General features: G+C 50.9%; 1 protein-coding gene across 1 annotated transcript in view; it reads left to right on the plus strand.

Annotated features, from left to right (window-relative positions):
• The window catches only part of UBAC2 (UBA domain containing 2), an 811088-nt gene that overhangs the window by 110398 nt on the left and 679682 nt on the right, over window positions 1-21008 (plus strand). Inside the window, exon 4 of the mRNA XM_078657616.1 lies at window positions 5604-5710. Coding sequence (XP_078513742.1) covers window positions 5604-5710 — 107 coding nt within the window. The remainder of the gene's footprint in view (window positions 1-5603; window positions 5711-21008) is intronic.

The following is a 21008-nucleotide window of genomic DNA, read 5'->3' on the forward strand; positions in this document are numbered from 1 at the left end:
AGTGTGACGGGGGAATGATCTGATATCCCCCTTGGGTGTATATCAATAGCATCTACATGTTGCAAACCGTCACCCAGCGTTAGGAAGTAGTCGATCCGCGACAAACTGTTGTGTACAGTGGAGTGGTACGTGTACTGTCTCTCTGAGGGATGCGTGTGGCGCCATATGTCAACTAGGCCTATGGCGGTCAGGAATCTCTGAAATCGGGAAGGGCCACCAGTCTGGGGCACTGCCGGGAATCTATCTACCAGGGCATCTACCGTGGCATTGAAGTCCCCTCCGATCAGTATGTCCCCTTCAGGCAGGGTCAGGAGAAAGTCACCCAGTGCTGGAAGCGTGACCGAGTGGAGTGCTGGGGGGATGTATACCGACACCACATTCAGGAGCCTACCGTCCCATTGCCCCTGGAGTGCTGCGAAACAGCCCTGTGCGTCTATCCTAGTGCTCAATGTAATGAACTGCGAAGATTTCTTGACTAAGATTCCCGTGCCCCTGGAACCCGTGGTAAACTCCGAGTGCACCGCCATCCTGTATCCTTTTCTGTCTAGGGCCTTAACAGCCCCCCGGTGAGGTGTGTCTCCTGGAGAAGCACCAGTGCCGGTCCCTGCCTCTTCACCGCATTTATCACCAACCCCCTCTTTATCTTTTCGCCCAACCCTCTCCCGTTCCAAGACATGAGTCTGAGAGGTACGACCCGTGATCTCAATGACCCACCCTCAGGTGCACGTAGTTGGAAGTCGTGCATGTTCTGTCTTGTGCCCAAGGTTGTGACAGTCGGATCTTACTTCCGGGGTGTGCCCACCGTCTGCGCAGCCCAAACAGTGCGTGTAGTTAGCAGAGTGATACGACCTTACTCGTGGAACTTCAAAAACATCTAAATAAACCCCCCCCACCTCCCAGCCTCCCTGCTTAACGGACTTGCAACCGCCCGCCTCCCCAACATAGCAGAGTGCTTAACCCTTCCCTGTAACAGTGTACTTGCGCGCTGGGGTTGAGTGCCCTCCCGAGTAGGCGGCATCCCTGCCCTCTTCCGAGCTCCCCAGGCCAGTGTCCAAGCGTGTCCATTCTGCAGAGTACTTCAACGGACATCACTCAGGCTAGTACCGGGAGTTCAGGATTCTATACCCCCTTCCGCCCCCATGTGTTCATTCGCTGGTGACCTTCCTGCATCTTCTCTGCCGGACGTCTGCGACCCCGCTTGGCCGTTCTCTCGGTGGTTTCGGTTATTCCTGTGTGAGTGGCGTGATTGCCCTGCGGTTCTCCAGCCCTCCAACCAGTCCTGGGCCGCATCCGGTGTATCAAAGAACCAAACTTTATCATCCGCGACCACTCTAAGCCAGGCCGGGAATAGCATGGAATAGGACAGTTCCTTCGCCCGCACGCCTTCTTGACCTCCAGGAAAGTCCTCCTCCGTCGCGACACCTCAGCTGTATAGTCCGGGAAGAAGGCCACCGTGGAGTCCTGGATTCGGATGGCTGGAGACACCCTCGCTGCCTGCAGAATTGCGTCGCGGTTGCGAAATTTGAAGAGTCTTGCCAGGATCGGTCTCGGGGGTGGCCCCGGTTTCGGTTTCCCACCGGGAACTCTGTGCGCCCGCTCCACCGAGAAGAAGTGGGAGAGTCCCTTGGGGTTCAATTGCGTCTTGATCATCTCCTCCACATATAGGTCCATTGCGCCTTTACCTTCTGATTCCGGAACCCCCAGTATTCGGACGTTGTTCCTCCTCGAGCGCCCTTCTTGATCATCCAGCTTTTCTCTGAGGGATTTATTTTCGGCCTCCATTCTTTCCATCGCCACTTGCAATTCCGACACGTCCTCCACCAAGGATTTTGTCACCATCTCCACTTGTTTCACTCTCTCATTCATTTTTTGGAAGTCCGCTCTTATCAGGGTGACCTCTGTGGCTGTGGTTCCCACCGTGGCTTGAACCTGTGCCAGGGCACACATCACATCCTCAAGCGTCGCCTTTTTTGCCCCCTCCCCGTCCGGTGCCTTCCCCAAGGATGTGCGGGGTTCCGTCTGGGGGGGTTGTGTTTATCGTATATGAACTTGTCTAGTTTAGACTGCGTTGAACTGTTTTTAGGGCCCCTACCCGCCATGATCCTCTCCGAATCGGGCTCTCCCCTTCGCCGTGCTTTCACTGTTCCCTGAGGACCTTCCAACAGGCCACCTGCACTCCTCTCTGATTGTACCCTCAGGGTCATACAAAGTCTCTTACTTCTACCAGTGCCAGACGTGGGGTGAATGAGCACTAAGGAGTATGGGCAGAGTTCTCAGAGGGCGCGCCTTCTCGCGTGCTTTGGAGGCGCTGGGATATCACTCTCACCGAATTCCCCCCCACGATCCTGTGTGGGAGGGGGAGCTCCTAGTTAGCTGTGTCCCATCTGTGCATGTTACGGTGCGCCTTTGACAGGGTATGTGGTCAACAGTAATGTCTTCGCGCTATGCTTGCGCTCGATTGTTCAGATCACTGTCTGCAAGGGTTAACCCTTCCTTATGCCTCCTCCCGTTAGCGCGTTGGGGCGAGGTGTGTCCCCGGCCAGTGCATCTTCACCCACTGTGCACCTCCCTTTGCGGCCACATGCGTAGATGTGCAGCGATATAAACAGTTGTGTCCCCTAGGCCACCTCACCGGTCTTGTCTCCTCGCTACGGAACCCCGCTGATCTCTGCTCCCTCCTCAGGCCGTTGCTCAAGGCCGACTTTGTGCCCCGATCGTCCCGCTGTCCACTCGTACCTCCGCACTGCTGATTCCCTCGTGATCTTAGTCCCTGCCGTCCCGTATGGGAAACAGAGCCCCTAGGTGCCGACGAGCCGGTGATGAGGTATCTTGCACCGTGTCTGCCGTGTCCGATGATTATTGCGGGCCTCCGCACTCCGCCTCAGCTGTGGCACGCCAGGTCTCGCGCCCCCACCTCAGAGCCTTCTCTGTGTTTCCAAGCGGGGGGGGGGGTTGATGGCGCTGCTGTCCCCCTTGCCGATTACCGAACTCGCGCCCCCACCTCAGAGCCTTCTCTGTGTTTCCAAGCGGGGGGGGTTGATGGCGCTGCTGTCCCCCTTGCCGATTACCGAACTCCCGCTGGGTATCCTCCTGATTCCGGTGCGGGCCGCGTTGCACTGTTCCGCCGTTCCTGGAAGCCCCGGGCCGCTTCGCCACTTCCTTGTCGCCCCGCGGGCCCCCGTTGACTTCCGCTCTCTCCGCTGATCTTCCGGTCGGCTGCAGATGGTGTATGTCTCCTTTTTTCCGCCTGTCGCGATCGTAACTGCGCCTCCTGCGGTGACTTCCGGCGTCTGAGCCCCGCCACACCACTACTTCCGCCCAGCCAGTAGCTTCACGACAGCCCGCTGCTTGCAGTCGCGTCCAGGCCTTGCCATGCAGGAGTCCGTTCCGACTCTCCCCGGTGACTTATTGTTATTGTTCTTGTTATTGGGTTTTTGTAAAGCACATGAATCACCCAGGGGCATCTCCGTGCTGCCTAGTCCTTTTGCCTGAAAACGAAAGTTAGGGAACCAGAGTGCATCAGCAATAAAGGAAAGCTTTAAGATGTTTCCTGAAAGTAAGGTATGAAGGAGACTTTCGCAGCCCTTCAGGTAGGGAGTTCCAATATTTAGGGCCTACATACGAAAAGGCTTTACCTCCCATGCGATTACGGTAAATGCGTGGAATCGTTAGAAGGGCTTTACCATTAGATCTCAAATTACAGGCTGATGTCCATTTACAAATTTTGACTTGTAAATATTTTGGACCCATTTCCCTCATAGCTTTAAAGACCAGGCAGCAGATCTTTAAAAAGGCTCTCTTCTTCACCGGCAACCAGTGCAATTACTTCACTAAAGGGAGCGAAGGGGTACCCGGTGGGTGATTCAGGACCATCCTTGCTGCCGTATTTTGGATCACTTGGAGCTTTGCTAACTGTGTGGATCCTACTTCGGCAAGCAGTGCATTCCCATAGTCAATCTTACTGATTACCAGGGCTTGCACTACTGTTGTGCACTACTTACAATTCCCAAACTCGCCCTGCTGGACGCCACTCGGTCCTTGACCCGGTTCCCCCCTTCAGAGTTATTCTTCTTGCGGATTAATGTGCAGGCTTGCTGGGGGATGCCGCCTCACTCCCGGAGCCTCACTGTTAAGCGGCCGCCATGATCGGCTGCTAGCCACGCCCCCTTTTTATTCTGTTTTTAACGAGAACTTGGCATGTGATCTGGGAGGTTCTGAACACCGCTGTTTCAGGTATGCTCACCAGGTTCAGTGCAAGGATTTCTTCCACTGTAGTTGAAGCTGCATTTTGATTCACCCTTGTCCTGTCAATAGGGCCACATTTGTAAGAGACAATCAATTGCCACGTTGCTGGTTTGCTCTAACACTAACAGTAAGACACCAGAACGCGGCCTCGTCTGCAGAGCATGAAATGGAATGACAAACTGAACAGGATCCGAAGTCAGCCAAGACAACACATATAGCATGTTTCAGAAATCTTATGTATATTAATAACCCAGCCCTGTGCTTACTCGCAGGGTTCTACCTGAAAGCAGCCATTGTCAATTACAGGATGCTTGAACCAGTTTCTTACTGGCATACTATAACCAGCATTGGCAAAGCCAATAAATCTTGCCTTTGGGACCTATTAGCTTCACCAATGCTTTTTGGGTATTCTGTACAGCATCAGCAAGATGCTGTGCTGCATGGCCAAAAGTGAAAAAGACAGTGGCCGTGGGGGCAGGGAAGGAACGGGTGGGGAAAATCAATAGGGAGCTGGCAGGGGATGTATAAAGTAGCACATGAGGGAGAGCAACACGGGGGACGGGAGACGGGGGACAAGCACTCGGGCTACGAAACAACACTGAGCACAGGGAAGAGAGTTTTGAAGGGACGAAGCGCACAAGAGCAAGCGTGATACAGGAGGAAGGCAACAAGTTGGAGCCTGAATGCGGGTATTTGGGAGGGGTGAAAAGCGCTCAAGGGAGAGTGCTGGAAAACACATGCACTGGCGTGGAGTGCTTAAGATAAAAAAGAAAAAAATTGTTTATAAAAGTGAGCTGTAGAAGGAAGAAGCCAGCCAATCCGAGAGATGGTAAACAGACTAGGCTAAAGGGAGGGATGAACACAAGATGGACAAGCTGGGACAAGGAAAGACATGTAATAAGAAGCAAACAAGTGGTAAACAATGGGTGAGCTCTAAGACCCTGTAATTTCTTGGTAAGCCTACAATAGATATTTTGCAACCACACAGCTTGCGCTGTTTTGTGGGGTCAACCTAAAAATGGTGGTCCTAGATTGAGGATGGTGAGAAGGCTAAAAGCTGAATGAGGTCAGTACTAGACAGTTTTGACATGCATGCGATGACTGCTGCTATCTTCGGTGGTATACTGATGAACCAGTACTAGAGCTGATATTTGTCCTTTTTATTGTATGGTTCCAAGAATTGTAATTAAAAGTTACTTTATCAAGTTCTCTTTCATGTGGCCTCTGCAGCAAGTACGTTTTTGAAATCAGGCGTGTGTACAATAGATACTATGGGAAACAATGCTATAACATTTTGATAAGCCTTTTTTTAACTTTAAATATTACTTAATAGCTTCTTTGTTTCGTTTTTTTAATAGTCTTTCCTACTGGCAACCTGGATACTCTCAGCATTATTTGAGTTTATACTTGTCGAAGCTATTCACCTTACATTTGGTATCACAGTTAACCAATTGCCTTCGGGATTGTAAGTACTCCTCTGTTTTTTAATTTGACTGAGAACCTCAAATAACAGTGTACTTGTGCTTTAGTATTAAATATCAGAGTTCATCATATGCACCATGTAAGTGCTTTTAATTTTCCAGCATTAAATTGGATGTATGGATCCAATTTAAAAAATAAATAAATGTGTTTTCATTGTTCTCATGTCTTAGGTGTTTACTGCCCCTAGAGTGAAGCTACGTACCACGTAGCCTACAATATTAGAAAGTAAAACTTTAAGAATTAGAAAGATAATCTGGTATCATTTTTAATCTTTGATTGATTTTCATTGACAAAACATATAAATCAAACAACAGTTGTAAAGCGCAATACTGTCACCCCTAGGGGTATCTGGGCGCTGTGTCTCTGTCGAAGAGCCAGGTCTTGAGTCTCTTTACTAAAGTTTGCCAGCAAGTGGACTGTACGCAGCTGGAGGGGAAGGTCATTCCAGGTCTTGGCAGCGATGTAGGAGAAGGAGCGGCCACCGGTGCGGCTGCAACAGATGCAGGTGGTGAGAGCGAGTGAAGAGGAGTGCAGCTGTCCAGAAGGCTGGTGAAAGTTCAGTCAAGGGTTGAGGTAGGCTGGCCCCAAGTCATGGAGGGCTTTGTAGGCTTACGTGAAGATCTTGAACTGGCATCTCTTCTGGATGGGGAGCCAGTGGAGGTCTCTCAGGTAGTGGGGAGATGTGAGTTTGTTTGGATAGGTCCAGCATGAGTCTGGCTGCAGCCTTTGATATGGTCTGGTTCTGTGTGGCAATGCCAGCGTAGAGGGCGTTGACGTAGTCGAGGTGGCTGGTAACGAGGGCCTGAGTGATGGCCTTTCTGTTGCTGGTAGGAATCCATCTGAAGATTCTGCGGAGCATGCAAAGTGTGTGGAAGCAGGAGAAGGTGAGTGTGTTGACTTGTTATTTCTTGTTCAGCTGGCTATCGAGGATTATGCTGAGGTTGCGTGCAGTGTCGGTCAGTGTGCGTCTGAGTTCTGCAGGCCACCAGCTGTGGTCACATGCAGAGGTGTTCTTCCTGAAGACGAGTACTTGCGTTTTGGCGGAGTTGAGCTGGAGGCAGTTGTCGCTCATCCATTTGCCTACGTTGGTCATGGTGTTGCAGAAGATACTTTTGACGTTTGAGGGGTCCTCCGTGAGCGAGAGGATCAGTTGAGTGCCGTCTGCATAGAAGATTATGTTGAGTTTGTAGTATCTCACGATGTCTGCGAGGGGAGGCCATGTAGATGTTGAACAGGGTGGGGCTGAGGGCTGATCCTTGTATTACACCGCATATGATGCCTTTGGGTGCGGAGGTGAAGGGAGGCTTTTGGATGCCCTGTGTGCGCCCTGTAAGGAAGGTGGCCATTCCACTTGAGGGAATTTTGCTGTATGCTTATGTTGTAGAGTCGGTTGATGACGGTGTTGTGGGAAACAGCATCAAACGCAGCAGAGAGGTCAAGAAGGATCAGGGCCACAGTTTTTTGATGTCGTCAATGTGATGGTGGCAATCAGAGCTGTCTCAGTGCTGTGGTTGGCTCGGAATCCTGATTGTGAGGCATCCAGTAGGTGGTTTTGTTCCAGGAATTAGGTGAGCTGCTGGTTGATGGCTTCCTCCAGAACTCAGGCTGGGTAGGGAAGCAGGGAGATCAAACAGTAATTTTTGTTAGATCGCTGAGGTCGGCGGAGGTTTTCTTTAGAAGGGGTCTGAAGTCTTTGTGTTTCCATTTGTCCGGGATGGTAGCTGTGGAGATGGAGGTGTTGAGGATGCCGGCAAGCTGATTGGATTTGTTGCGAAGTTGTAGAGGCGTTGGGGGCAGGAGGGGGCAGTGGGCACCCGGGAGTGGATGGAAGACATGATAACTGAGGTGGTCAGGGTGGAGGGCAGAGACCAGGTGGTAATGGTTTGGCTGGTGTTTGCTAGTTGGTTGAGGTCATTGGGGTTGAGAGTGCCAGTTTGGAGGTTGAAATTGTTGTAGATGTTGGTGATCTTGCTGTGGAAGTAGAGTGAAAGGGGGTGGTAGAGTTCTTGGGAGGGGTGAATGGTGTTCTCTATGGCTGTTGGGTTGAAGAATGTGACTATTTTGAAGAGTTCCTTTGTGTGTTTGGGTGCGAAGTCGAAGCGGATGAGGATGGCTACTTTCTTGGCTTCTTCGATGTGCCGGTAATAGTTGTTGAGGGCTGTTTTGTGCGCTGCTCTGTCGGCGGGTTCTTAGTGGCGCACTATCGTTTCTCCAGTTGGTGGCAGTTGCGCTTGGTGGTCCTGAGTTCTTGGGGTGTACCAGCTGGCATGTTTGTAGGTCTTGTTGGATTTTATAGGTTTTAATTGGGCAACTCTGTCGGTGATCCAGGAGATGAAGTTCTGGGCAGCCGGTTGAGGTCTGTTGAGGCCTCATTTTGAGAGGTGGTGAGGGCCTGTGACCACTGAGTTTCAGTGACCTTGCTCCAGCTACGGTGGGAGAAGATCTGACGCCTGGTGATGGTGTGCTGGGTGTCGATAATGGTGAAGTGTACAATGGTGTGGTCAGTCCAGGTGAGTTATGTGGTGTGGCTGAATTTGATTCTGTTGCTGGAGGTGAAAATAGTGTTTGTGTGTGTCCGGATTTGTGCACGGGACCTTCAATGGAAAAAAATATGATTTTATTAGGTCGAAGATAGAGGAAAGTGTAAATTGTAGGGTGCTGCTTTTACGTGAAAAAAGATCAGTCTGGGCCTGAAAATATTATTTAGTGATTGTTAAGCAAACACCCCTCATCTCTGTTTTTTTATTGTTTACTGTTGTGTATGTTGTTTAAAGAATGATCCGCCAATTTGTTTGTCAAACACACAATCCGGGGCTATCAAAGAAATGTTCCACAATGGTTTCATTCGATTAGATTTTTGATTATTCTTAATCTTCCTTTTATATGTTTTGGTTGAATTTTATGTTCTCACCTGTGTTCCTTTTAGTTAAATATAAATAATATGGGCACATCCCAGTTGCGAAAAGTCATACCCTTCGTTTAGGGTTGTTTTTTTGTTGGGTCAGAAGAGGAAAACGCCTTGAAATGTGTAACATACAGATTTACCACAAAAAAAATTGGTTATTTTGGAAATACTATTTAGCTATGTGTTCAATAATTTGTAAGTATCTCGAAAATGGACCTAGATTTAGCCACTTCAAAATGTAAGGTGAAACTCGAGCCAACAATATTACTTTTCAAGGCTATAGTTGGGGGGGGGGGCAGTGTTATCCCTCACTGTAGGTTTGAATTGGTCTTCTTCCTGTGCCCCTCTGTGGTTTGAACTAGTTCACAGATCGTTTGTGGTTGCTTTTTTAGGTCTCGTGCCTGCGAAGGCTGCGCTTGCCCAGTCTCGCTGGCGAGAAATTTTGTTTTTCAGTAGTGGGGCTTGAACCCGCCCCTCTTCTCCATTGGCTGGCTTCCTAAACGGAGGCCAGCCATTGGAGGAGAGGGGCGTCACTCCGTTCAAGCCCGGATTCGTTTTTTTTTTTTTTTTTTTGCTTCTTTCTGGGTTTTTTCTCTCCTCTTCAAATTGGCTGGAATTTTACCTTCCAGCCAATGGGAAGAGGAGAGAAAGAGAAACACGCCCCCGTCGCAAAATGGCGGCGCGTTTCTCCGAGGCATTTCTGCTTCGCCTCAGAGAAACATGGTCGCCTTCCCTCTGCCTGCAACCCTCCTCCGTCCCGTGCTCGCCTCCCCCTTCCCTCTGCGCGCAGCCCTCCTCCGTCCCGCTCTCCCCTTCCTTCTGCCCGCAGCCCTCCTCCGTCACCTTGCTCCTGCCACAGTGTTTTTATTACCTTGCACTGAATTGCATTCCTGGTTCCCATCAACACTTAAGTGAAGGGGAGCAAGTCAGGACAAGGAAGGACCTAGAACCGCTTCCACACCCAGCTGCAGCGGTACGGAGCAGGGGCGACCGAGAATCTGCTGTAATAGGCTTAAATGTCGCCTGGAGCTTCAGGAGTTCCCTCGTGCACGAACACCACGTCCTAAGCCGACCTCCAGCCGCCTCTTGGCCTCCGCCTGGCAAGGGGCACATCAGACTAACGCTTACGTTTGCCAAGTAAGGACACCTCGGTATTTAATTAAATCGCGTTAGTATGGTGCTTTGCGCTACCTTTTGGGTTACTTTAGAGCGCTACATCTCGAAAACGACATAGAGGAGACTTTTTCCTCCAGCCCAAAACATAGATCCCAGATTTTCGCTCTTCCTTCATTTTAAGCAGTGAGACAGAAATAACTACCAACTTAGACTCACAGATATGGAGATATAATTGATATTAGGTGTTTAAACAACTCAAAACCCTCCTGGTGATTGCTGGACGCCCACCGCCTTACCCGGTACCCACCATTTCACACAGTACTCGCCACCTCTTCAGGTGCTTGCCAGCTGGTTTACTTGAGCAGAAGCTCGAATCTTAAGGAGCCACTTAGGTCACGCCCTCGCTCACCGAGAAGTCTACCTGTCTGGCACGTGAAGGGGTGCAGCGCGGGGTCTTTCTTTGGTTGGGGTGTCACACACGCTGAATGAATGGCACTCCCTCCATGGCTGCACTCTGGGATCCCCACGCTGCCCTCTGGCCGGTGGTGTTTTATAAACAACAGAGTTCTAAGGGCCACATCTGGAGTTTTGTGTCTGGAGTTCAAGAGGGGAAGTGAAGAGAAGCAGACCCGCTGTGCTCGGACCGCGAGGCCGGTAATCGTGCTATTCCCCCGGCCCCAACCCCCCAAGAAGGCGGGTAGTGCGGACCGGGGGTCTCGGCGGTGCTCGAGCCCAGATGCCTGGGAGGCTCTGCGCTCGGGCCGGGCGGGCCGATCCTCCTGTTCTCTCCTGGGCTGGACTCGCCTTCCTCCTGCCCCTGCTCGGGCCCTGCGTCTCCTTCAATCTGGCCACAGACCGGCCCACTGTGTACTCGGGGAACCCGGGCAGTTACTTTGGGTTCGCCGTGGATTTCTACACCCTGGATCCTGCATCGTGAGTACAGCCGGTTCTGTTCACAAGTATGAAGCTTTTCTTGCCTCTGTTCCTTCGTCCCGCTCTCGCCTCCCTCTTCCCTTTGCCCGCAGCCCTCCTTCATCCCGCGCTCGCTTCCCCCCTTCCCTCTGCCCGCAGCCCTCCTTCGTCCCGCGCTCGCCTCCCCCTTCCCTCTGCCCGCAGCCCTCCTCCGTCCCGCTCTCGCCTCCCCCTTCCCTCTGCCCGCAGCCCTCCTCCATCCCGTGCTCGCCTCCCCCTTCCCTCTGCCCGCAGCCCTCCTCCGTCCCGCGCTCGCCTCCCCCTTCCCTCTGCCCGCAGCCCTCCTCCATCCCGCGCTCGCCTCCCCCTTCCCTCTGCTCACAGCCCTCCTCCGTCCTGCTCTCCCCTTCCCTCTGCCCGCAGCCCTCCTCCGTCCCGCTCTTGCCTCCCCCATCCCTCTGCCCGCAGCCCTCCGGTTGATCCATCATACTCAGTATATACCCTCTTGTGGTGCTTCTCTTACAGGGGCAGTGGAATGTGATCTGAAAGGTGGGTGGGGCATGTTGTGACACACACTGTACCACTAGCATCTGTCACAATGTTATACCCAACTGTACTCCTCAATACCTTCCTCACAGATGCAGGGCAACATCGGCATGGTGTAAGGTACTGAACGTACATTAGCACCAGTACCTCCATCCCCCGTTTCCCAGAGGGTCCTGGCATGGTAAAACTACTCTGCCACCATTGTACCCCGCTAAACTCCTCGGCACTCCCACTCACAGAATTAAAGCAGGCTTACCCCGGTGAGACATGCACTGCAGCGCCTCTCTACCCTGCTAAACCCCTCACTGAGGCAGGTGCCCTCGGCGTGGGACTGGGCGCACTGTGGCACCATTATACCCCAATATCACACCATTATACCCCATCAGACTTCTCCTGGAAGCAGGGTACACAGAGGTGGTACTGTATGCCAATAAAACTGTTCCCTGGAAGGCAGGGTACCTTCTGCTTTGTAGGGAATACGCTGCAGTGTGATTTTACCCGTTATTGAACTCCTCACAGAGGCAGGGTACCCTCGGCGTGGTACACCAGGTACCGTGGCGCCATTAGACGCCTTCTGCAGGCAGGGTGCCCTGCTGTAGCATGTACTATACCCCCATTCAAACACCTATCGGAGGCAGGGTACCCTTCACGAGGTTCGGCATGGATTGACTCTCTTTTTTTGTACCCCACGAGATTCGTCAGAGAGGCCGTGTACCCTCAGCATGGCACAGCATGTCTTGTAGCACCCCTATTACCCCACCAGATTCGTCAGGGAGGCAGGGTACCCTCGGCATGGCACCGCATGCCCTGTAATGCAGCCAGCTCCGTGGCGCCATACTCCATAGGAACCGCTCATGTTTGAAGCAAGGAGAAGCAGGAAACAGCCTCTAGCAGAACGTGGTCCTGGAAGGTATGGTAAGGGAAACCCCGCCCCTATACTATAGCAACTATTGCCCCTCCACATTCCCTACACTGCCCACACTCACACTATATTGTTCTTGCAGGTGGCTTCAGCAGACACCATCTCCGCCCCCACCAAAACCAGCACCCCATGGACTTACCCTCTCATAACGCCGAGGGCACCCTTTCTATCAGACAGTTCACGACACACCGAAACCCCTCTCAACACAGCTTTCATGGCACATCTAACAACAATCAACCCCCCATCCGCGCATACAGAGTTCCCTTTACACACACACATCTCCCCTGGATTACTAAACATTCATAGACACACTAGGGCTGGGCTGTTGCCCAAAACATCTGTGTCTCGCTCGGTCAAACACGTATTTAGCGTTCCCGTCTAGAGACTACATTTCCCCGACCTGCTGCCTTGAACATTCTTGCACGTGCCAAGAACCTTCTTAGCAGACTTCGGCCCAGTTTTAAGCTGCATACGGGTTCCTAATTAAAACCACTCAATATGGTAAATACACAGCAGTCTGTATGTGTAAATGTAAATGTAAATGTATTTCGATTTATATAGCGCACGAATCACCCAGGGGTCTCAAGGCGCTTGCTTAGGGAACCCGTCCTGGTATTCCCCTGTGAGATACCCCGGCAGGGTATTCACAAGGTGAAAGCCAGGCATCCCGCCGCGAGGGGCCGTAGTGGAGATTAAGCAAGCTATTGCCCAGAGTCGCAGAGTGTGACCCCGTGAGTCGAGTAGGCACCGGAGCGAGAATTGTCAAGTCCGTGGAATTTTTGAGCCCGAGAACCGCCATGGCGGGGAATCGAACCCTGGTCCACGGCTGATCTCAGCTTCCGGGTCTGCTGCCTCTAACCACTGAGCCACACTTCTCCACGTATACAGTTCTTTCGTAGTCTATTTCATGCTTCGAATCGCTTTACATAAACGGCGTACAATTGACTAATGTAGTGGTCCTGCACTGCAAAGATGAACAGTCGAGCTGGCCCTGCCGGCTTCGCACTCCTGACCTGCAGTTGCCGCCATTTGTCAGCCTCGTGTGCTTGGCTCCCCGGGGGAGGGTGTGGGGGCCGCACTGCTCTGCGAGTTGCCAGGCCCAGGCTGCGTAGTGAAAACAAATAATATTAATGATAATGAAATTCACTCTGCTCCCAGTATAATATGAAAAAACTCCTCCCTCCCTCGCTGTGGTGTGGTGCCCCCGGCAGGGTGCCATGTGTTTGTTGCTGCATACGGGGCTGTGAGGCCCACTCTTGCTCCCTGTGACGAATATTCTCGTTTCTTGGTGAGGGCTGTCCCCCCCTCCCTCTGTCTTTGAGAGTGCCGTATCTACCAGTCAAGGACACCCCTGTCTGCTGAAGGGCAGTTGGTGCCATGCTGCCTCTGAGACGCTTTGTACTCTGCTGGGTGAGGGATTCACTGTAACCCCCCCTGCTTGAAAAGGGCCAGGTCTTGCTCTCTGAAAGGTTGTTTGTCTGTTCCCTGGTTGTGCTCCCTTTAATTGCCTCTGTTCCCTGATTGTGATCGTTTTTAGTGCCTCTGTTCCCGTGCCTTTTCTGTGTGTGTGTGTGTGTGTAGTTCTGTCTGTCTGTCTGTCTGTCTGTGTGTGTGTGGCTCTGTCTGTGTGTGTGTGTGTGTGTGTGTGTGTGGCTCTGTCTGTGTGTGTGTGGCTCTGTCTGTGGCTCTGTCTGTGTGTGTGTGTGGCTCTGTCTGTGTGTGTGTGTGTGTGGCTCTGTCTGTGTGTGTGGCTCTGTCTGTGGCTCTGTATGTAGCTCTGTGTGTGTGTGGCTCTCTGTGTGTGTGTGTGTGTGTGTGGCTCTGTGTCCGCTAATACTCTCTACTACTCTCTACTACTCTCTAATGCTCACCTATTGCCATTGTAAATGACAATACCATTTATTTATGTTTAAAAAAAATGTAAAATGAAAAAAATGCCAATTGCAATGCCAATAGCTCTAACTTTAACAGACCATTGCATTGTAAATGCTTGTTATTCTTTTAACACCGCCCGTTCCGGGTGTCAAGAATGCCGGAGAAACATTATTTTTGTTGATGAGTCCATGGTAGGGAAATATGTCATTGTATTGTAAGTATAAGTCTTTTATGGAAGACAATCGAGGGTGGAAGTATTGTATTAGAAAAAATGTGCTTCGATTTCTTCACTCGTTTTTGTTTTGTTCCTTTTGCATTGCCAGGCTCTCTGGTTTGTCAGAATACGTACATTCAAATCACTCTTTTATTTATTTGTTTCCCCTTCATTCTGGGTACTGTTCCTGCCATTTTTTCTTCGGCACTCTGTTCAGCAGGAACAGCTCACTCCTTAGAGTCGCACTGATAGACCTCTGCAAAGGACAGTTAGGGAAAACATTGGAATTTTACGATCTCATTATATTTTTCTATATTTCTCACCATTTAAAATGATTCAAAAACTTTTTCTGAGAAATAAAAATGAAACCACAGTGTCACAGACGGCAGCAAATTCTAGGACTCACCTCGGCCTCCTTAATTCTGAAAGATGTTTTTCATATCATGTAATTCATATAACTTTTAACTAGTCCTGCACCTACAGTGTCGTTTTTCACATTAAATATTTTCACTTTATTCTTGAGCTCTGAGTAGCGGACAGAAAGGAATGTCTGAAGAAAGAAAATGCTGGGCATATATAAGGGAAGGAGGGAAACTTTTTAGTCAGTTGGGGCATCACTGACCTGGGGGACCCACGCAGGAGATTTAGGCGGTAGGGCCTATTCAGGGGCCTATGCCACTGGGAGTGACAGGGCTTAGGTGCTGCCTTCCAAGTAGAGTGAGGAACCCTGAGCTAGCCCACTGATCTGGCCCGGCGGGAGGGGAACCCAGGGACCATCTTCAGTGACCTTCTGAGGAAACTTGACAAGCCTTCAACTCAACCTTCCCCCCCTTTGAGAAACCACCTCCTAAGGGCGCCAGAATAACCAAGCGCCGAGAAGGCTACTTTCTTGTGTTACCAGGACTGCTGGGGATCGACCAGGTACTGTGCTGTGCCACTTCTGTGCCCCTCTGTCTTCATCGGCGCCTGCACTGTCCTGCCTTGCCCCCTGGCCTAACTGCCTGGACTGCCTGCTAAGCGCTTCCCCTACTTAGCGCTAGACCACTGACCTGCCTGAAGCGCTGTGAACCTGCTAATTGCCCCCCTTGAGCAGCGCTGTAGCTGCCTCAATTACCACAGCCGAGTGAACTGCCCCCGAGGCGCCACCCTCTCCAAGTGCCATCCTGCCCTGAAGTGCTATTGCTGGGTGCTGGCGTCATTGCCTCGAAGCGCCATCTGTGCACTCACCAACGCAGCCCCGGTCATCCGTGTTGCAGAGACTGTCCCATGGAACGCGGTCATCTGGAGCGCTGTGAATTGCCCCCGGCGGCCCTCTGTGCCAGGAAAGGGCCGCCGCTGTGTCGCGATCATCGACAAGGCCGCGTTAGGCCTGAAGCCGGCCTCCGCCTCACGTGACGGGGACCCGTGCCCCGCCCCCGTCGAGCGCCGCGCAGCCATTGGTCCTGGCTGGCGCACCCCGAGCATCTGCGCCCCTATTGGTTGCGGAGGCCGGGACCCACCCTTCAAGCCTTCCCATTGGCCCCCGGGCCGCGGACGTCACGGGAGGCCCGGGAGCCGGCAACTTCCCAGGAGGAGTCCGAGAGCCCCATCTGCCCGAGCAGGCCCCGGAGGGCCGGAAATTGAAAGGAGGCCGCGTGAGGCCTACCAGGTGGGCCCATTCATCCCCGAGGCCTGCTGAGACCTCCGCAAGGGCCCCGGCGGGCCGAAGACAAAAAGGTAAACCCCCGGGGGAGGAGAGCGGCCGCAGTAGTGCGGGGCCCCCTGAGAGATCAAAGGAGGCCCGAGGCCGCCCCTCCCCGACCGAGACTGTTGTCGGGCCCTGTTGGCCCCCCGGTAACTCTAAGAAGTACTCTGAACTGGGCCAGGATACTAGCTAGGCCCTATTGAACTGCCTACAGAGACCCCTTCTTAACAGGAAGGCACTGGGGGAAATATAAAATGTCTTCGTGGCCCCCCAAGGAAAGTTCTACATGCATACCTACCAGTAAATGATGAAATGTTCTGCGCTGGTTTAATGACATGTTGGTTTCTGATACACTGAAATGCTTATTAGAAGGTAATGAAAGGCTAATTCTTTATTGAGATGTGCTGCATTGTTGAACTGCTCCCTTTACTCTACTCTAAGGAAATGTATTGATGAAATGTTTTAAGAGAATATTGATACCTTTGCTTCTCCTCAATGAAATATGCCAAAGAGTCCTTGCTACTGTGAATATTGATTGCCTTGATTTCAAGCCCATACAAAAACCTATTGATTTGAATCAAACGTAACTGGTGTGGTCCAAGTCCTTGCGTGCATTTATTGTCTCAGTGGATGTGTGTGTTGTGAAGTCACTTAACACCTGAGCTTTCGGGTGCCTACCTGCTCGTGCCAGGCTACCCCCGGGGAACTGGTGACCCCAGTTCCTACAGTTGAGCTCAATTCATCAGAGTTTCTTGGTGCTTTTCCTAAAATATAAGCAAACCGCAATGTTTTTATATGTTTTTTAAATATTGAGGTGTTAGTTTCTGCTCCCATGTTAAGCAGAAGTGCATTCCATGTTTTTTGCAGCTGCAAGTCTTCTATAGCTACATTATCAATTGTGGTGTAAACGTCACTAGACTCATAGATTTAAGCATGCATTACTGTTTAACTGGTGATCAATGGAGTGAGGTTCAAGCGGATGATGTGCGATCAAATGTATATAGTTCCACAAGCAGCTTTGCTAGGACATTATTCATTTGATAAAAGCGACACAAGTGCTCAGCAAGAGCCCCCAGCTTTATTCTGTTTCTGTAATTAAGATGCGATTGTGTAAAGAGTATTGGTTAATGTAATCAAATGATGAAAGTTAATAAATGGAAGAACTGGATTTCATTCTTTAAGCTGGTAGAGTTAGACCCTTAAAACCACAATGACTAGTATCTCAGACTTAATTTTATATCAGTTAGAAGCCCACCGTTTTTTACTTGTAACTGGCAAAGGCTGAGGACATGTGCGCATTTACTATGCCCATTGTGCGGCATACAGTAATAGGGTGTCATAGGTTGTCAGGATTACTTAGGTTTCACTGCGATGGACTTTTTTGAAAAGTTGCCAGCATTCACCAGCATACCATGTATCATGAGGATTTAAATGAAAATGTAGCCATGATTTTATTTGTGGCTGATGTGTTTACTCTGTTTGCAGCTGTACATCATCCTCATAAACATGTAAAATGTCCTTAATGCACATCCAAATGGTTTGGCCCATGGTATCTACTTTAGATTGAATATCAGAAATTGCTGAACCATGAGGCACTCACGTTTCAGAGGCTGCGCGTTTGATTTGCATGGTGGAAGAACAATGACCTACCTAATAGATGTTAAAAGAAATCCACCTGAAGACTGATTTTTTATGTCCGAGTCAAGACATTTCTACTGGAAGAGGGAGTAGGTGATCAACTGTGTAGAAGGCTGCTGGCAGATTTAACCTCATCGATGCTGGTGACGGAACCACTCCGTCACCAGCCACGGACGCGCTGTGCTGGTGACGGAGTGGTTCCATCACGGCCCGGGCCGCCGCGCCTGCGCGGCGCGTTCTATTGAGCGGGCGGGGCCGTGACGGAACCACTCCGTCGCAAGCTCAGCGCACCCGAGGCTCGTGACGGAGTGGTCCCGTCACGAGCATGGCGGTGCCGCGTGGCCCCCCTTCCACCCTAGCACTGCAGCGGAATTACCACCGCAGCCAAGGGGTTAAGAGTCACAGCCCTGCCCCAAAGATTATCCAACGCCGCCATCCAGTCATTTAGCACACCTAGAACCACCACAACAAATCCACTATGGAAACTCAGCTTGGTATTGGTCCAGGCATTCTTTTACCTCCTCACAAGGTTGTATCTAAGATGTTTCTACTCTGTGTTTTCATGCAATGAGACTGTAAATGGCAACCGAGAAGACCATTGCTTTGATGTTTAGAATTCAGTAATGGGTTCTTGAATAATGGTCTGACCTCACCTGTTTTTAAGTTAGCTCAGTTAGCAATATTACGTAGCACAGATGACTATAGGATAAAACGCAAGGCAGGCCCTATTATATATGTCTCTTGTTGCATTGTTTAGGTTAGACATGACTCACATGATCACCCAACAGGTTGATATGGCTTCATCCATTTATCCTGAGTAGGCAGGGAAAATTCCATAAGGCAAAAAGGTGACTTCTTGTTTGCTGCGTTACTTTTTTATTATTCTGCTAGTGAAATGAATATTTCCATTACACGTGTGTGCACTATTTTAGGGAAATAACAAGCTGACAGTTCCTTACATCCATCTAATTGCGGCTTAGTTGTTGAATACTAAGGGCCTAATTATGAGGCTGGCGGTCCACGGACTGCCAGATTCACCGTGGTGCGGCAGTGGTGGTCTTCCGACCGCCCTATTACAATTAGGTACAAAAGGGGGTGGTGATGGACGAAGCATCTGAACCAATCAAACACTCACACCCAGTCAACAGATCTGGGTTTAATCCATCACCGTTCTTTAGCCCACTCTGCCACCCCAGTTCAGACATGGCCATATGCAAATCAGTCTGACCCTGTGCCTCATGGGAACAGTCCAGCCTGAACTGCCAAGCCATGCCTTGCCTGGACCGGAAACAAGCTTCCGAGGACCGTTTTCTGGCATTTCAGCCGTCTTGAGCCCGGTTTGCTTGAATCCAGTGGCAAAGTGAGCAAGGGACTCATGTCTGAGCATACCCTGCCAACTTATGGCGAACAAAGTGGTACAAAAGGGGGTGGTGATGGTCGGAGCATCTGAACCGATCAAACACTCGCACCAAGTCAACAGATCTGGGTTTAATCCATCACCGTTCTTTAGCCCACTCTGCCACTCCAGTTCAGACATGGCCATATGCAAATCAGTCTCACCCTGTGCCTCATGGGAACAGTTCCAGCCCGAACTGCCAAGCCATGCCTTCCCTGGACCGGAAACAAGCTTCCGAGGGCGGGTTTCTGGCATTTCAGCCGTCTTCAGCCCGGCTTGCTTAAATCCAGTGGCAAAATGAGCAAGGGACTCACGTCTGAGCATACCCTGCCAACTTATGGCGAACAAAGTGGTACAAAAGGGGGTGGTGATGGACGGAGCATCTGAACCAATCAAACACTCACACCCAGTAAACAGATCTGGGTTTAATCTATCACCGTTCTTTAGCCCACCCTGCCACCCCAGTTCAGACATGGCCATATGCAAATCAGTCTGACGCTGTGCCTCATGGGAACAGTCCAGCCCGAACTGCCAAGCCATGCCTTCCCTGGACCGGAAACAAGCTTCCGAGGACCGGTTTCTGGCATTTCAGCCGTCTTCAGCCCTGCTTGCTTGAATCCAGTGACAAAGTGAGCAAGGGACTCACGTCTGAGCATACCCTGCCAACTTATGGCGAACAAAGTGGTACAAAAGGGGGTGGTGATGGACGGAGCATCTGAACCAATCAAACACTCACACCCAGTAAACAGATCTGGGTTTAATCCATCACCGTTCTTTAGCCCACCCTGCCACCCCAGTTCAGACATGGCCATATGCAAATCAGTCTGACGCTGTGCCTCATGGGAACAGTCCAGCCCGAACTGCCAAGCCATGCCTTCCCTGGACTGGAAACAAGCTTCCGAGGACCGGTTTCTGGCATTTCAGCCGTCTTCAGCCCTGCTTGCTTGAATCCCGTGACAAAGTGAGCAAGGGACTCACGTCTGAGCATACCCTGCCAACTTATGGCGAACAAAGTGGTACAAAAGGGGGTGGTGATGGACGGAGCATCTGAACCAATCAAACACTCACACCCAGTCAACAGATCTGGGTTTAATCCATCACCGTTCTTTAGCCCACTCTGGCATCCCAGTTCAGACATGGCCATATGCAAATCAGTCTGACCCTGTGCCTCATGGGAACAGTCCAGCCCGCACTGCCAAGCCATGCCTTCCCTGGACCGGAATTACAATTAGGGCGGTCGAATCGCCATTGCACCACCGGTGGCGCAGTGATCTTGCGGCTACAATATGCTTGGCGGGACCACCGCAGACCCGCCAAGCATATTACAAGTTTCCTCTCTGCCACAGTTTTCATGGTGGGGCCTACTCCATGAATACTGTGGCATAGAGGAAACAAAGGGGGCCCTACAGGGCCCCCTGTTGCCTCTGGGCCATGGGGTGCATGCAGAGGGGCACATGTTGAGCTCTGCTGTGTGCATGCACTCCAGTACCTGCTCGACATGGACTGCACCAGTCCATGCCATTCGTTTACTGCCTTTGATGTTCCCATTGCAGTGCCTATTTCATAGGCACTGCCGTGGGACCGCCAAAGAACCATCCACCAGTGACAAAAAAGTTGTCATCTGGCAGCCAGTGTGCACACTGGTTTGGCAGTGGGGGAGTGGGGTGGTGGCGTGGCAACCCTGCACCGCTAAACCCATACTCAAGCCCTAAGTATGTTGAGCCTTGATCTGTGATGATTCTGACCATTTCTATAGCTATTTTTGGGAATACCAATATTCAGCCATTGTAATGAACATTCCTCACTGTTATATTTTTTTGTTATAATCTATGTGCATATTACCATATTTTAATATATTGTCTTGTTTTGTGTAATCTCCAGGCTCATCCAAATTGCCATAAGGAGGCAAAATCTGCATATTTCTCTCTCAAGATTTTAAAGATTCTGTCTGAATTTCACGCTGTGGAGGTTGGTCTAGTGCCCACATCTTTTGAAGTTTACCTCTTAGGATTGTTCTGTATTGCGGGCGAATTGGCCTCCTTCTCTAGTCTGCTAGGAGCAAAAATCAAAACT

This window comes from Lissotriton helveticus, chromosome 8 (genome assembly GCF_964261635.1).
Source record: "Lissotriton helveticus chromosome 8, aLisHel1.1, whole genome shotgun sequence".
In the NCBI taxonomy this organism is placed as follows: Eukaryota; Metazoa; Chordata; class Amphibia; order Caudata; family Salamandridae; genus Lissotriton; species Lissotriton helveticus.